The sequence below is a fragment of the Amphiprion ocellaris genome, chromosome 7 (assembly GCF_022539595.1).
Source record: "Amphiprion ocellaris isolate individual 3 ecotype Okinawa chromosome 7, ASM2253959v1, whole genome shotgun sequence".
Taxonomy (NCBI): Eukaryota; Metazoa; Chordata; class Actinopteri; family Pomacentridae; genus Amphiprion; species Amphiprion ocellaris.
In genome coordinates, this window is record NC_072772.1 from 9,811,902 (window position 1) to 9,830,346 (window position 18,445).

Consider the following 18,445-nt stretch of genomic DNA (forward strand, 5'->3'; position numbering starts at 1 on the left):
GAAGCTCAGCTAAGTGCATCGGGGAGATCCATGCTCTTTCTGTGCATCAGACAAGTAGGCATTTTTCCCTGGCGAACACTAAGGTCTGTATGCAGCCAAACCTCACCTTTATCCCAGAAGTTATGGGCCCTTATAGAACTGGTCACATTTTATCCTCCACCTTTCTCCTCTGAGGAGGACTGATGTCTGCATACTTTGTGTTTGGTTCGATCTCTGCAAGTTTATTTGGGGAGGACAGAGAGTTTTAGACAGCGTGACTGCTTATTTGCATTTTAATAAAGATACTTAAAGTTCGGTTTAGTATCAATTGATTGTGACGCGACAGTGCAATCGATTATTTACAAGACTGGCAAAGTATGCTAAGGTCATGTAATGTCACCCCATTATTAAAGATCATGCACAAACAGCCTGAGGACTTAGCTGTTAATCAAAGTCACTAAACAGAGACATCATGACAGTTGCATCAGCACCACAGACAACACTGACCATCCAACAAACAGAAGTACAACAACCTGCAGCTGAGGGGACATTTTAATCTTCTCTCATATATGCTAGTGTTTTCAAACATACAGTGAAATACACGCCCCACCTACCCGTAGCTGTGTTAAAACAACTTTACTAAAGAATGATACAAAACTACTTACTATATTAATCCAAGGTGGTGAAAAAGAGTGGAACTGGGCAACAATACTGCTTTAAAACAGACATTTTAGACATAACTATTCTTGGACTGTTTTCTGTCCAATTGAGGCTAAAGCAAGATAAAGACTGATTTATGTTAAGTCTGAAAAGCCACTTTAAGCCCAGGCTAAGTTGGCCTAAGACAGTTTCCATGGAAACACTCACTGAAACTTGGTGACCAGCACGAACTGACAAAGTGGGCAAAACCACAAACTGTGATCCCCACATGAGACCACGGCTCAACATGGCTTAAAAAAGCACGAAATTCGAAGAAATGTAAAAACTAAAATAAATATGAAAATATATCAAAAAAAGATGGGAAACAAATGGAGAAATAGAGACAGAAAATGCATAAAACAAAAATAACATGAAAAAAAGTTTATTTTATTTTATTATTATTTTATGGATATGATTCAGCTCTTGGAAACAAAAATTCTAAACAACAAAATAGGCAGTAGCCCCTTTATTAAACCTGCAAATCAGACACATGTTGGCACTTCCTTTGGAAGCATAACAATAGAGAAAAGGGGTGAAAGAACAAAAAGAGAGCACAACGAAGAAGACACGAGGACAAATGAGACAGGAATAAAACAAAATGGAAGAAAAAAGAAAAAAATTATTTTTTTTTAAATTCCAAAAAATATATATATATAATATATAGTATTTCAAAAATACAAAACCCCTGAAAAACAGAGAAACGCTTTTTTTTAATGGGAATAAAACCAAATATATTAAAAAAAAATAAAATGGAAAAAAGAAATATGAAAATAATTCATTTAAAAAAAAGAAATACGTTTTTTTGGGCACATATAAACGTCAGACAAATGTTGGCACTTCAATTGGAATTGCTAAATACAAGAAAAGGAAGAGATTAGAGGAAAAATAGAATAGAAATGTGGAGGGAAAAAAGGAAAAAAGAAACAATGTTTAAAAAAAAAAATAACAAGCAAAAAAAGATTTAATTTAAAAAAACAAATCCAAATACATATTGCTACAGATTACGGAAAGATAGTGGTTTGTAATACGAGCAACCAAGATTGCATGCTAATACAAATACTGCAAAGACTTATTCTGTATGTACACATAAACAAAGGTCATTAAATGAGTATTGGACATTTGCAGGGTGTTTTATTTGGTTGCTACATTTTTGGTTCTAATAGAAAAATTTTCCATCAAGGCTTTGCATCTTTTGAAGAAACACTGAAAGGCTGGAAATCATTTTAATCAAGCGGTATTGACAAAATTTCAAAGGTTTTCAAGGCATGTGGAGGCCATAGCAACACTTTTGTGTTTCCCAAGACAGAGAATTGAGAAGAGCTACTGTGGGATGAGTCTCAGTAACTCTGCTGATGCAATGCTGATGATACAGACGAAAGTCGAAGATAACAATCTCTCTCACACGCAAACCTATTGGAAGTTGCACAACAAAAAAAACCAGCAATGAGCACGTTCACAAACCCCCACACAAAACACAGCTGCATGCATAATAATCCTTCATAGACTCAATATGCTTGCATGCACAGGAATTATAATTCAGTCAGGAACTGGTCAAAACACAGGCACAGGATTTTTGGTGGTAACGTGCTTTTTTCATTGTATTCAGGAATAATGTATGTGGATGGAAAACTTTTGTGAACACTTATTGTTCATTAGAAGGAATGTGCTTAAAACACTCCACCTACTTGGTGATACAGAGAACAGGCCAGCATGGATCATCTTTACTTGAGAAGGTACCAGCAGTGCACTGGCCATCAGGCATGCTGGGACAAACAAAACCACTGCATTGGTGGACCAGTGGACTGTCAAAAAATCCACTGGCCTCCTCTGTCATTTCTGGTACACATGAGAGTGTGCTATGATAAATAAAACATGCTGCACACTGACAGTTCTACAGGACAATACCAATGCACACTGCAATTATATGAAGTAAAATGATAGATTTTCTTTTCTCCTTCTTTTGGGAATTTCTATTAGTCAAACTGGCCAGAGTCAGCCCACACACTCTCTGAAAATGTGGAGGCATTCGCTGCTTGATTGTTACTGACACCTCCCCGACTGAGCCTCTCCTCTGGTATAGCTGCAGCCAAGGTCATGATGAGTCATCAAAAACAAAATGGACACAGGTGATAAAAAAAAAAAAACCTGATGAAAATGCTGTTTTTGTGGTGCAAACCCCCACTGTACCGCACACACCGTCCAAAACGCAGATCCCCTTTAAACTGAGTGTTTCTTACTAAGCTCTGCACTTTTACCACAAAGCAACAGAATGACTGAGATGTCTGTTTCTCATAAAATCCACTGAAAATTGACTCGTTTTGGCTGCAGAAATGACAAAATAAAGAGCAAAATCCTGCACGGATCTTCCTCTTTATCTTTGTACTTTACACCTTAAAGCCTCTGGCGCTCTAGAGGCCAGTTATAACAAAAGTTCAGTCAAGGGACAGACTGCAGAGTTTCCCTTTGCCAGAATGAACTGTGTGTTCATCAGCTTTTAATCTAACATTATTAATGAGTCACAATTTCTCAACTGCATTTTGTGAGCTGAGGTTGCAGTAGACGGTTGTTCCAAACAAGTGACACATCTGCTCCTCTGACACACAGAATCCATCGCTTTGCATAAGATAGTGAGCCACAAACAACAACAAAAAGCCTTTATGCTGTCTGAGCATATGCATCATCTTCACTTTAGGGTGCATGTATACGTGTGTGTTTGTGGGTGCATGTGCAGGTGATCCACGGTTTGTGTAAGGGCTGGTAGACAGGTCCTGGTCGTAAATCTGCCCAGCCATAACCACGGTGATTTGCAGGTTCAGAGAAACCATAAACATCCTCAGTGAGCAGCCTGCTGCCCTCAGAGGAGGCAGAATTAAGTGGTGAGTGTGTAGCTGTGTGTGCAGTTTTTTTTTTTTTTTTTTTGAGTGCCACTGTGTATCCCTGCTTCAATGTGTGTGTGTGTGTGTGTGTGCATGAGTTTGCTCAAGGGCATCCCTGGCTGGAGATGAGAGCAGAGTTTGGTGATTGGCCGAGGGTCTGAGGGGGTCATTAATCTACGCCGGTCTATTGGCTGTGACGGCGGAGGGGAGGGGTTAGTGCAGCTGGTCAGTTAGCTGCTGTCAGCTTTCTAATCTGGAACATTCTTCAATATTAGATGGAGTGCGCATGATCACTAGGGCCAAACTGGATCCTCTAAAACGCTGGATCTCTCTGCCCTGCCTCCTCTAATTTTGTCACAGTTTTTTTTTCTTTACCATGCAGGACAGCCTCCTGATTATTTATTCTTATTTAGGCAGAAATGTGCTCCCTGACAACACATGCATTCACTATCAGCACAACAGCAGCAATAAGTCAGTTTGCATCAGAACATTACACTTGATTTGAAATAATATGTAGTATGTAGAATTGCTGTGTGTTGGGGGAGTATCTCTTGTCTGTTTTGTTTTGTTTTATAGAAAATACATGTGATACGCAACAAATAGCTTTAACTGCAGCTTTATTTCAGGTTACTGACTCACAGACTAATCAGCTCTTATCTTACCTCAGTCAAGTCCCTCAATCACTTAGATTTCTTACATACACTTCAATCTAACGCTGCAAGCTTTTCAAATTTATTTGATGAATTCAAGTTTTGTGGCACTAGTAGTGAGAATTGATTCTCTCGCAGCAATATTCAATCAATCAATCAAAGGTTGTTTGTGTACCAGCTTACTGAAGCACAAAGTGCTTCACAGATGGTCGATAAGTCGAGTATAAGACAGAACAAGTAGAGTAAAATAAAGCTCTATCAAAAAGGAATAGATGAAAGGTTTAAATTATAAAACATGAGAACAAAATGGAATTACATTTGAGCAGCTTCCTGCAGCATTAGTTCATTGCTTTAAAGCTGGTTTAGTTGTTTACTGCTGAGCAGACCAAACAATGAAACTAATGTGTGTCTCTGGGAGATGCAGATGTTAGCTCCCATGTTAATTCTTAAACCAAAGCCAAAAACCTGCTTCACTCTGCAGTGTCACCCTGTACGACCAATAAATGCTCCAATCTGAACAACCAGAAGTAGGTTGTCTGTCTCTGTCCTCTGAATACAACCCACAGCGGCCTTTCCTGAATTAAGCCTACTGAAAATGTAGCACGGATATTTGTCACGTGTTTGGTTAGATTTGTGCACAAGACAAGTTAAGTTGAACAAAAGATCCTCACCATGCTGACTTGGTGGCTCTTTACCAAGCCAACAGAGGAAGCTGTTTAAATGGAACGTACCTTTGAGCCATAATAAACTACTTCTCAAGTGACACCGGGATTATCAGGACACCACGGTATCCATTTACAGGCCTGGGAGTGCGAGGAAAACAGCCGGATCTTAAGCATGACCACAAAGCCACAAAAAAAAAAAAAAAAAACAAGAAAAAAAATCTACATCAGAACTGTGAATCAGTGGTAAGACTTCAAAAAAGTAAGTTTCAGTCACTTACATCTCCCTTGTTCAGTCATTTTGAATGACTGGTCTGTCAGTCCTAGAAAAAAACTTGTTCCTCCAAGAAATTCTCTTCCTCCTCTTTAGATTTGACAACAGTGGATGTACTGTTTTATCTATTGTAAAATAGTTCTCTACCCACTGCCATTTACCATCAGCTGTAAGCCTTTAGTGATAAGTCTACTCTTGACCTGTTTAATTTTAACGTAAATATGCAGTATATTTTAGAGATTCTGTTTTTATCAATGTTATTTTCTGAACAATAATTATTCTTTTCTAACATGACTTTCATTCATTTCATAGCGTTGAAACCACATTCATCAAAGTGACCTAAGACTGTCCTGTTTGAGCTTTGATTTTGAGTTCTGCATTTGACACTGCTGACCGCTCAATTTCAACTGGTCATCTGGAAAAATGGGTCGAGGAAAGTAGATCTTGATCGGTTTTGTTCTTCCCTTTGTAACAAGTGCCCCACTGATGAAATTGGGAGGACCTCATTCATGCCTGCTAACTTTATTAGTGATGATACCAAGGGTCAATTCTAGGTCCATGTTTAATAGTCGGAACCTCAAAACATGCTGGTGAACACCGTAAAAATGATTGGATTTTCTACTTTTTTTTAGGGTGCTGGAGCTACTTATCTGTGATGTGCAGTTCTGTTCTAAAACTTTACCAAGTCTAAGCTTAAAATTGTGATATTTTATCAAAATCACATTTTTCTTCATGGCTCTTTTAAAATTTTGTCAAAAATAAACAGGTTTCTCAAACCATATTTAGTAACAAACAAAAAATTATGTTCATCCCAGAGCTACTGTGATGCCATTAATAACTGAACTGAGGAAAACAGAAACAAAAAATGAAGGATTTGTTCGATTAAACTGCAGGCAAACTGAAAACAATGTAAGTAGTAAAATATGCATAATTACCCTTTTTCCAGTGTTTGTAACATCTATACAGGAACTTGGAAAAAATGATGTACGAGTTGATTCTGGGTAAAATGTCTGACAGAGAATAAATCTGAGGCAGAGTTCCACAAATAAATGGTCATATTTATTCATCAGACAACACACTATGAGACACATCAACACCAAAACCCAACACTGAGAGCAACTCACTGCCTTTTACACCCTCATGACTGCAACTAATTACCTGGAAGTGCCTACTTAGGTGGGTTGCTCCGGGAGCTTTTAAGCAGGTGATTGGGCCGGCCTCACTCTTTTACCCCCACGCCCTGCTGAGGAGGAAACTGGAAAACAGTGAGTACCATCATTTTAATTAGCTGAGTGGATAACAATGTTAAATGCTGGTTACACTACAGAAAAAAATGACTTTGCCTTACAACATAAAATACTGGTTAAGAATGTCAAACAGTGGACTAAGGTTTTTGTTTCTACATAAGCAGGACGGCCAATCCCTTTCTGTGTCCTCAGTCACCCTCTGCAAACTGTAGAATTTCCTCTTAACTCAATAAAGAATTAAAAAAAAAAAAAAAAAAAAAATCGATATCTGTGTATAAGTATGCATTTAACTTGCAATCCTGTGTGCCAATCATCCATGGAGTAATACCACTGCAACATTTAAGGTAAATGGAATCCATGGTGTCCGTTACATGTGCGGTTAAGCCACGAAATATCTCTTAGCCTGTCCACTCAAACAGTGTAACACACATAGTAGCACTGGACAGATGCCATTTGTGGCCACAAGTTGGAATGTGATTGATTCAAAATGAAGACTTCATGTAAAATCAATGCAGAAAACAGCTTTTAGATGGTGTGTGTGCCCGTGTTGGCAGCATCGATCCAGGATGGGAAAAACACTGCAAAAAGTTCGCTGAAAGTTCAATATCTGGGATAAAAGTCTTTGTCGCCTTCGAATGGATTCTGAAACAGTGTAAGATTATACAAAAATCATGGCTGAAGAAAGAGCAACCAAGTACAGAGAAAAGTTCCCCGCAAAATGCATTTAGATAATGTGACTCCATCGCTCTTCTGTGAGACTATTATGGGCTTGATATTCAACCCAACAGAGCACTTTTAGCACAACTGGAAAAACCTATAGTGTGGTAAAGTAACAAACGCACATTCATGCAGAAAATGCAGACAGAAGTTTGTTGCATTACTTTGTCTTTAAGAAAATGACCTCTATCCCAAAGATAAATATATAAACTAGAAAAGCACTCAAAGAGCGCAGTACTCCGTAAAGGCTGCTCAGTTGTTGTATCATTCCAACGACTGAAATCTTTGAAAACATTTGTGGATCCAGACTATAAGCTGCATCACTGCCAAAATCTAATCACTTGGTCCTTGTGTCATTTCTGACCTTCCTTGAAAATTGTATCCAAATCCATCAGTCCACTTTTGAGTAATGTTGCTAACAGACAGACAAACCAACGCCGATCATCACAAAATTCCACAGAGGCTCCGACTCCTTGGTGGAGTAACAATATAACTAGGATTAGAGTGAGATGTGATTCCTACATCTATCTGCGTTTGTTCGATTAAAATGAAGTGGATACGAAACCCTGGTGTTAAGTGATCTTTGCAACAGCGTGGGCCATCTGTACCGAATGAAAAGAAGGAAAACGGTTTTGCACAGACAGCAATTGTGGAAGTTCTGACAACTACAAAAACTGCTGAAACTGACTTTACAAAGATGCTAGGCAAAGTGTAGAAACCTCTAACCAAATATTTTCAAGCTGCTGTGCGAGGCACCAGAGGAGTCGAGGCTTTATTCTCTGTGGTTAGAAATGTTGAACTCATGCTCTGAATGCTATTTGGAAGACTTACTTACATTTTATCATTTCATAAGAAGACTGACAACCGCTACATAACTTTGTGAAATCACAAAAGATAATATGCCAGAATTCAAAAGGAGATGATTAAATTCTTTGTACAGCTCAGTTAAGCTTTAAGCCACCGAGCACTTGAGGTATTTAGAGACAGTAAAACAAACTAATGTGCTCCCGGGTGCCCCTGAAAGGTCCTCATGTATTGATTGAGTACAAGATCAATTTCTGCCCTTGCTGTTTTTACTGGGGGAAACCTCTTCACTTTAATGGACACAATTCTCTCAAATGGTTCCAGATTGCAGCCAAGCTGAGTCATCACAAGTTCTGTTTGTACTGAACAAAATAACAGCATATGAGCTCTGTTGTTCAAGTGATTTGTTCGAAAAATAAAAAGTGGTTATTGCCAGGCCACCATTCAGTCTGTAAAAATGCTGTGTAGTGTGTGCTCAGGAACGTGTATACAGAAAGCTCTTTGCAATATCTTGTCCTATTTTGTCCCATTATTTGATCTTGTTCTGGTAAAAAGCTGTTTCCTATTACTCCATATATATAGAATAACATCTACTCTCCTCTTTCTTTATTTAATCACTGGGATACATCTCTATTTATAGTATGTTAATAACAACAATGAACAGTGATTCAAGCTCAAAATCCTCTTTTTCTTCCTCATCAGCGAGTCAGTAGATTATATGCACTCACATCTTCAATACAGACTCCAGAGAGACTCGTGTTGCACTGATCTCCTAAAGGCCAATTCATGGCTTCTGTTCCCTCTGCGGACACCCACAAGCAGCCCAAAATTTCAAACCATGCAGACTTCCTGCACAGAAAGCCCCCCCAACCGTGCATGCACCAGAAAAGTCAACTTGTTTTGAGCATGATATGTATGTACATTTGCCGTATTCCACATTCTTGGGCTCTTCTTCCTTCTGTCAGGAGTTTGCCGTCATGTTTTCTAGTGCACATGTGTAGATTGTGCCCCCAACTAAATATGCAAGGAGCTCAAGTCCGCAGCTGTCAGGACTTCCTCCATGAACTGGCCTACAGGGAACACATTAATGAAGAAGAAGCCCTTACTTGCTACAAATACATTTTTACAGAAATGTGAAATGTTGTTTTCACACATCCTAAACGGGGTCAGAGTGCAGGGTCAGCCATGGTACAGTGCCCCTGGAGCAGGAAGGGTTAAGGACCTTGCTCAAGGGCTCCACAATGGTTGATCCTCTGGCTTTCTGATCAGTTGTCGAGAGACTTAGTCATTGTGCCACCACTGCCCCATGCTACAAAACATATTGGAGGAGACTATATTTTTCACTTAACAGGAAAAAAAAGTCATATTTGTAGTCACAACCCAAGCTTGTAAGCTTGTTAGTGCAGAGTGTTGCAGTATTTGTGCCTTAAACCTTGAATTCTGACTGAATCACACCACGGTGCAGGATGTGACAAAAGATTTTGAGTTGAATCACTAATCTAGTGGATAGGAATTTAAAATTCATGGTTCAATATGAACTTTGGTTTTGGAGTCACAGTTTGATACTTTTGGGTTCTGCAGAAAATAAAGCATGTTTTTTTTCAAATTTTTTTCAAAGATGAAAACAGTCAAACGTGGACATGATTCTTACTGGAAAAATTAAGGCACTCAAATACTGTGAATAAGAAAAGACTGAGCTGTTTACAGTCACTCTAAAATGCAGAAAATAAAAAATGTTTATCAAGACAAATGCAACACATTTATTAGGAATTTTAAATTAGTCATTATGGCCAGCCATGCAGGTTCAACTTTAAAAATAGAACGAAGCAACGTTATCGATCTGTTTTTTACCAACTCAAAAACATCAACAGAATTAAAATTTTTGTCTCCCTGAAAGACCAAGAGAAACTCATCCATGTGTTCATCTCTAGGAGACTGGATTACTGTAATGGTATTTTAACAGAACTTCCCAAAAAAGACCATTGAACAGCTTCAGCTCATCCAGAAAGCTGTTGCTAAAGTTTTAACCAGGACTAAGAGATCTGAACACATCACACCACTTCTAAAATCCCTACACTGACTTCCAGTCAGTCACACAATAGATTTTAAAACCCTACTGATCGCTTACAAATCCCAGAACGGTTTAGGCCCAGAATACATCTGTGATATTTTCAGAGAATACAAACCTAGCAGGGCTCTTGGATCCAAGGACTCAGGTCAGCTGTTCAAGGCCAGAGTACGGACTAAACATGGAGAAGCAGCATTTAGCTGTTAGGCTGCAAACAAGTGGAACAAACTGCCAGCGGAGATTAAACTTTCACCAAATGTAAAAAAAATTTAAATCCAGGTTAAAAACATTTTTCTCCTGCGCCTATGCATGAAATCTACACAGCATCGTTTAACTATCTGCACCTGACTGTAATGCTCTTAATGTTTTATGTAAAGCATTTTGAATTGTCTTGGACATGAAGGGTGCTATACAAATAAACTTGCCTTGCCTTTTTATCGACAATGAGGGCACACCCATTTTGTTTTAATTAATCTGTTTGAAATTGTCAGTGGACAAAATTGATCACGGGCTTGGAATTTACACAGAGTGGCTAGTCGACTGATTTGTACTCTGTGAAGGGATAAAATGTGTAGCATTAGTTAACACAGGTTTAATAAAACTGGCACAGTGTCTGCAAGCTGATGCACAACCAACTCACTGTCAAAATGTTCCGGGTAGAACTCATGCTCTGACATTTTTGTTCAGGAAGTGCCAATATATTGCCTTGAATAGATCTAAACAGTCATCGTCGGGCTCCGAGGCTGGACTAAGGAAATTTTATTCTGAATCAAACATCTTGAAACCAAATGGTTCAGGACAGATACATGTACTGTTACACTCCTACTAGTGGATAGTGACAGTGTTTAAGTAACAATATCAGACAAAAGAACAGGGTGATGCATTTGTTCAGAATATTTCAGTCAGTCATTTGCTCAAATACTGCATGAAAATGTCCCCAAGTCTTTAAAGGATCCTGTCTAACATCTGCCAGTAATACTAAAATCTCCTTAGTCTGTAGGGATTCAAGCAAGAATAAGAGAGAGAAGGTAACGTGGGAAGTCATTGTTTGAGAAGCAAAGATATAAAGCCAAAGTCAATTTAAAAGTTGTAAAAAAAAAAAAAAAAGAGAGAGAGAAGTGAGAGAGGAGGGAGAAGAAAAGGTGTTATGGTGGAAGAGAAAAGTGCAAATGACAAGAGAACAAAGAAAAAATGGAACTTAAGGGAACAGAAAAAAATATTACAGGAGAGCAGAGGTGAAGAGAACAGAAGCGAGTTGAGGCAAAGGCAGAAAAAGAGGGAAATTCCCCTGAAGTGTGTTTGCGCCTCCTGAGAGGATCACAGATTGGTAAGACGAGTGACCTTGTGGTCATCTGTCAGCCCCTCTGACTCTGCTGGAAGCAGGAAACCTCTCCAGGGAAAGAACACACACCGACGCACACACTGCAACACACAAACCATTGGACAGTAAACTGAAGAGAACATATGCGTGCTCCCACATTCTCACTTGCAAATTCACACTTAGAAACAAAACAAAAAAACACAAAAATACTTCTCACACAGCATAAAATGTCTGTTTTCATGTACTGAAGCAAGTTTTTGTGATCAATAAACATGATGGCCTTATATCACATCCTAAAGGCTTCCAATGCACAGCCTTGCTGGCGTCCTCACCACAGTCAACTTTTCAATTTTCAACTTTCTCATATTCTGTTCCCTGAGGCGTTTACTTACACACAATATTTTAAGAAAATGTGAACATGCTGTGCTCTAAATAATATAAATCAAACATGCTGTGCAGTTGTTCCTACAGATTGCAAAAAAGCAGGACAAAGAAAAAAAATCTACTTACATAGTGCTTAGAACCACCTCTCACTGCCTTAATGGATATAACATTTTTGAATTCTAAATTTATGCTTCAAAGTCAAAAGTCTGAACAGTTTTACTATTTATTTTAGAGAAAAAGGTCTCTTTGAAAATAGCTGGCTTGGCGTTCTCCAATGCAAATGCTCCAGAAGCCACCTCAGCCTTTCACAATATCACAGGAAGCAGCTACATCACTGAAGATTTTTTCCTGCCATCATTACAGAGCATAAGACCAGTGCTTCCCACATAAAAATTATATGAGATCACAGTCCATCCACTGTTTCACTGTGGGTAAAAACGCCTTGCAATTATTTTAATGGTCACTGGGGACCATATGCTGTTATTAGCTGGTCCAGGACATTATCATCTCATTATCATGAAGCAGCGGCCCACCATTTATACAGTGACTTATTATGATCTATGCTCTCATCTCGGATGACAGAGGTGCAACAAGGAGAGGTCGATTAAAAGAGGAAGGTAACACAGATGTCATCTAGTGTTGAGTAGTACCACAATACCCACAGTATCCACCGACCCGCCATCACATAGAGGGATGATTTCTCTGTATGGAAAATCTGACACAAATGTGACATGACTTTGATGGAACAAAATCAGTAAGCTGTTAGTTTACAGTAAATGTAATTGAAAATACAGAATATCAGATGAACAGGCTGCATCACTGAAATGTGTGTATGTGCAGTTGTTGATTATTAACTACAAAAAAAAGCATCTAGCTTTTAAAGGAAGCTAATTACTGCAATGTGTTTCTTGTAGCTGCAGGGTTTTTGATGATAAGCAAAAAAAAAACAAAAACGTAAGGATGATAAAAGCTACAAGTGCTGTTCTGTGTGTAAGTGAGACCAGGTTATTAAATCAGTCTCCATAAATCAGTCTTATTAAAAATCAGGCCACCACCTTCAATTGAAGGAAAAAGGACCAAATGAATCTGTCTTGTAAATTAGAATATCAGCCTCGTAAAATGTGCTGAAATATCAATTTGGAACTTGGATTAATAACTACAACTAAAATTAGCATACCAATAACAAGTAAAGGTTGAAGGATTTTGGAGCTCTGAATAGTAGAGGTCGGCAGCGTCCACTCTTGTATAACATTAAGTAAACCAGCATTATATTCAAAAGCAATTTATTAACAAGACAAAAGTGAAAGCAAAATATATACAGTATAATCTAACTAAAAGTAATTAACTAAAGATTGTGCGTGTTTACAAATGTGTGCCAGAAATAATTACTTGTTCTCTGTTTAAATGTTGCAAGTATCGGGGTTTGAATACAAATGGAAGGACAGCAACAAGAGAGCATGTGAAGAAGGAGTTTTGACTTCCCCCTCTACATGTGCCAAGTTAGAAAAGAGGATTTTACTTTGCACACAATACACTACTGTATTTCTGAGTGCAGCATAACTAACACCAATGTAGGGATACTGCAGAGCTGAGTACCCAATAAATTAACCATGAAAGCAGCAATGAAGCTCTGTAAATCAAAACAGTGCATGTACATTAACAAAGTTCTAGGCTTAGCTGTAAACATGTGCCATACTATACTAGTGCTGTATGCTCACTTACCACAGTCCATGAAGGGTAAAAGGGGTTCCTGTGTTTCTCTGTTAGCTGGTGATTCCACCAGTCTGATGGTTGAAGTGCTGGAAACAGTCATAGTTTCTTCCAAGGTCTGACGGTTTTGGAGAAAATTTCTATTTGTGATTATCATGGCTCGGTGGTGAGCACCGTCACCTTGCAGCTAGAAAGTCCCTGGTTCACGTCCCAAACTGGGCCTGGGATCTTTCTGCACGGAGTTTGCATGTTCTCCCTGTGCATGCGTGGGTTCTCTCCCGGTACTCCGACTTCCTCCCACAGTCCAGAAACATACTGAGGATGTAGCCCTGTGATAGACTGGTGATCTGTCCCCTGCCTTCACCCTAAGTCAGCTGAGATAGACTCCTGGCCCCTTGCGACCCTAATGAGGATTAAGCGTTGTTTTGGATCATGATGGATCATGTGATTTGATTTGTGTTAAAACTTTTGCTTAAGTTCAATATTGACTGTGCATTATTAAAACGTGAACAATCATATGCAATACCATCAAAAACATGACGGCCACTCAGGGACAGCATTAAATTGCAAACCCACTGACACAACAGTCTAAACCGTGGCTCAGACACAGCTTAACATACATACAAATCTGCAGCCTCAGTTTTCTAATTACATCATTTCAAATTCCAATTTGAAATCGATGAACTATTCAGCCCTAGTCCCTACTGTGCCTTGTTCAAGTTGAAGGAACTGGTTGCTTCTTGCCTACATGTGTACTATAGAAAACAGTACACTGTGTGTATGTAACACAGAAAATGTACCTAGCATAGCTCCTATATTTTCTTTGGATAAATGTAGCTATCTCTTGATATTATACAAGACTTTTCTGTGGCTTTGGTCCCTGTATCAGTCGAAGCTGCTGGACGCCATGCAGATCTCATTCATCCTCTCAGACATTTTGCCCTCCTGCCGGTGGAGTTCCCATTTCTCTCCACACCTCCGACATTATGCTCTGCTGCAGTGTTTTTTCATTACGTTTCCTTCCTCCTCCTGAGCACGCTGTGGACCGTGTTAGCTTTTTCTCTCACTTGCCACCGCTGGAAACCCTCTGCTGAGGTGGGACACGCCGTAGCTTCATCTGTAATCCAGGGCGTTTATTGGGAAAACAGCACTGTGAGAACTTTCAATCACATAGCGTGCAGAGTGAGGCTGATGAAGGCAGTGAGAGACACCAGCAGTATCATCACCAGAAGCCCCAGAGACCAGGTTCCAGTCTTGGATGTCAACAGCACACTTGGAGTTAGAAGAAAAGAAAACTGAACGGCACTCAAGCTGTTTGGCTAATGTGTTGCATTCCTGCTTTGCACAAAGTTATGATGCTAACAGTCATGATTTTACTGTTTGGCTCCCATGTAAGCGAATTCTGCACTTACTCAGTCTGATGTTACTTGCCGCTGGCTGTGGCTCATCCGTGGTTTCTGTGGTCCTCTCATGAAATCGTGGCGACAGCCTGATGCAGCAGTGTTTAACATTTTAAATCCGGAAACCCAAAAGGAACCCAAAATATTTTACCACTCTGGTTTTATGGGGACTCTCCAGATGTTAGTGTGCTGGTTGCCAAAAGTTAAAATGCGAGCGTGTCAGATTTATCCAACTAGCTGTGAAAGGAAGACTAAATTTTGCCTCCAGTCTGAGAAGGATTGAGTACATATCTACAGTATAGGAAAACAAATGAAATGCTTGTGTTCTTTTCTGTTTATATCCTCATGCTTTTTTTAGTATTTATTTGGCCTCAAAGATATGTCTGTTAGAAAGATTATCAGATAGAAAATGTTTATGTCTCACATTCGCAAGCTTTACATAAGCACTGTATTGTATTGTATTGTTGGTTAAACAAGAGAGAAAAGCCCCAAACACCGTGAATAGTGAACGTCATAGGAGAATGAACGGAGGAAGTTCTGGAAGAATGAAGGGAGGGTCACAAAGGTTAACAAGAAAAAAGAATGAAAACTGTGGATGGAGAGTGGAGAATGTTTTATATGTCCTATTATGAATGTAAAGCTGTTCTGAAACTTGACCTAAAGACTTCAATGGGGTAAATCAGAATTTTCTAAGATGTAGGACTCTGGCGTGTGGTCCATTTAAATTATTGTTCTGACGCACAAACAGATTACTCATATTGTGTGGGTTTGCAATCAAAAATCCAAACAACTCACTAAAGCAGCAGCTGAATGCCACCAGAGTAAGAATTGTATCACAAAAGTTTCTCAAACCTTGCACGTTAATTTGTGATAAAGAAAAACTCTGTAAACACATTACCTTGGAAACAAGGCTTTTTGTTTCTGCAATGCTGATGTTAATTTTTCAGCTCGGTAGGATAGGAAGTCATCAAAATGTAAGGAAGAGCTGTGAAACAACACTTGCTGTCTGGAATCCAGCTTGGACAGAATAGAATTTTTGAAAAGTTTCGGTAGACTTCTAAATAACAGCAAAAAAATAATGACTCTTACTTCTTACAGCACCATTTAACAAACTTTCCAAATGTGTGTAAATGAGAACCTTAAAGGTGAAGCTCAAAGGGTTTTTCTTTTTTTTTATCTCATACAATTTAAGATTGCTGAAAATATGAGCAACAAATTGACAGTAGGTCAGTTTTGTAGTAGGTAGAAACACTGCAGCAATGGTTGAATGAGAATTTTCTGCTCTTTCAGCCTCTGCCCTCCTGTTCATTTTTCCTACTCACTGCTTGTCCTAACCACCTCCATCCATCTCTCCTTTTAACCTCTTCTCTCCTCCCAAACTCTGTCACCTGCACCATACTTATTTTCCTGTCTCTTTACAATTTTTTCCACACAGATTTTACGCCCTTTTTTCTCGCTCTTTGCCGTTCCCTGCATAATCTCTCTCTGCCTCCATCCCTCTGTCTCTCTTTCCCTTTCTGACCCAGAGGGCCATGTTTCACTGAAATCCAATCCTCTCTCTTTTTTAAACCTGCTGTTCCATTTCACTCCCATTTTGTCACACTGCACTGCACACACAATACCCGCTCCTCCCTCATTTCAACTCTTTTTTTCTGTCTCCACATATACACACAGCGAAGCACACACACACAACGCACATGCACTCATGCATTCACACAGGCAGGCACACACACACACACACACACACACACACACACACACACACACACACACACACACACATCGTACACACTCACATATTAACAAACATTTGCACAACTGCAAACAAAATCGAAAAAGAGGCTGGTACAGAAACAAAGAAGGCTAAATTAAGCCATCAATCAAATTTGATGCTCTCAGTTGGATTCATACACAAACACTTGAGGAAGCTCACACCCTCCCTTGCAGCTCCGTGGCCATCCATCACGGCTTCACTGACTCCATTCAACCTCAACTCAGAACCAATCACACAGAGGTTAGGGGCTGACTTGTGCCAGAGTATGTGCATTTGAAAGACAGAGACTCTCCATTCGATTTGGGAAGAGACGCTGAGGTGTTTCATGCCTGTAAAGCCCGTTTCAGCAGAACTCAGTGAAAGGCAGAGCAAATGCATTGAACTGAGATCTGTATTGTTTACTGCTCAACAGCTTTGACTACTGATGGCTTGTGATGGAGGGTCAGCCCAACTCCGAAAGTGAAACAGACACGCATCTGCATGCTTGTTCTTTCTTAATATTATATATTGGTAATACAAACTCAATTAAGATTGAATTAGGAGCAAGTTTGAGTTTCTCATTAATCACCACACTGCGAAAATGCATGTTAGCAACTACTTAAAAATTACAGGAATGATGACATGTATTTGATTTATTTGAATAAATAAGGTTCAAAAATACACAGAGGTAACAAAATAACTGTACAGCAAATAGTCAGGCCTAAAGCTTTAGCTAAATGCAACATCAGGACAATGGTTCTTGTTCCCTTATAAATATCAAGAATCGCTGGCGTACAGTTTTACACTACTTTATGACATGTATACGATGAGGTAAGTATTGTTTCATGAGACTAACAGTAGGAGAGCTAAGCAGAATGAAGCTTGTTATAGCCCGCGATCCAAATTGTATTGCGCTTATGATTTATTTAAGATGTTGATGCTGTTCCATTTTGCTGTCTGGTTCGCTGACTGACTTTTGATTGAATTGTTGTTATAAAATTGAAAATAGAACCACGGCAAATTCAGTCCTTCGTTGTTCCTGTTTTCTTACACTCTGGTCCACTGTTGTACCTCATTATGCAAATGACAGTGTCATATTAAAATAACTGCATTTTAAAGTTTTTGGTCTACAAGCTAAAGTGCTTAAGACAAAAAAGGACTGTGTCTGTATCAGTCTGACATTCTGGAGAGCTAATAATTTGTCCTGCCAGAGCCAAATCTGCTTTCATGACAACATTATCTTCACATAACACTTACATTGCTCGCAAAAGCCTCTGTCAGTGTCGTCTCTATGTGCTTGGCCTCACCAAGATGACGTCATTTCACTGCTGTTTGAGAAAGAGAGCAGCTCCAGTTTGTATCCATTGGTTGGGATTTGCTCCACAGGGCAGAGAGATATGCGTGACCACTTTCACCCTCTCTGAGCTGGTGTACAGAGGCAGCCAGATACTGTCCTCTGAAGCAGTGGAGTCAGCAGCAGAATTCTGGGATCACAAATAAATACAATTCATGTATTTATGCACATTTCCTGTATATTTAAGTAGTTTACATGTTTGAGGATGAAAAAATAATGATAGGTGTTTTGCAGATACCCCACAAAAATAAAATCCCTACAGATCCCTTCACAAGTCCAAGCGTTTAGCATTCTGCCATTGCTAGGCAACTGCTTCGACCAGAATATATCAGCCTACAAGACTGGATAACTACAAAAATATATTCTTTGGACCTATTTTTATTATTTATTATTTGCCTATCTGTGCAATCTTAGATGCATACAAATGTGAATATCAGATATAATACAAACATCCAAAGTGAAAGAAACTAATGCTCAAATAATCAGTCAAGTGACAAAGCTACCTGGCAGCTGTTGTTTTGAATTGCTTATTCATTCAAGTCATTTT

At 39.1% G+C, this 18,445-nt stretch overlaps 1 protein-coding gene across 5 annotated transcripts in view; it reads right to left on the reverse strand.

Annotated features, from left to right (window-relative positions):
• Positions 1-18,445, reverse strand: part of LOC111572654 (cytoplasmic dynein 2 heavy chain 1) — a 146,128-nt gene that overhangs the window by 11,457 nt on the left and 116,226 nt on the right. For 3 of the 5 annotated variants that reach the window (XM_055012355.1, XM_055012356.1, XM_055012352.1), the window contains one exon: positions 17,183-18,028. In XM_055012355.1, coding sequence (XP_054868330.1) covers positions 17,867-18,028 — 162 coding nt within the window. In that variant the 3' untranslated portion in view covers positions 17,183-17,866. Of the gene's footprint in view, positions 1-17,182; positions 18,029-18,445 lie in introns of those variants that run through there. The other 2 variants (XR_008602311.1, XM_055012354.1) reach the window with 2 other exon arrangements.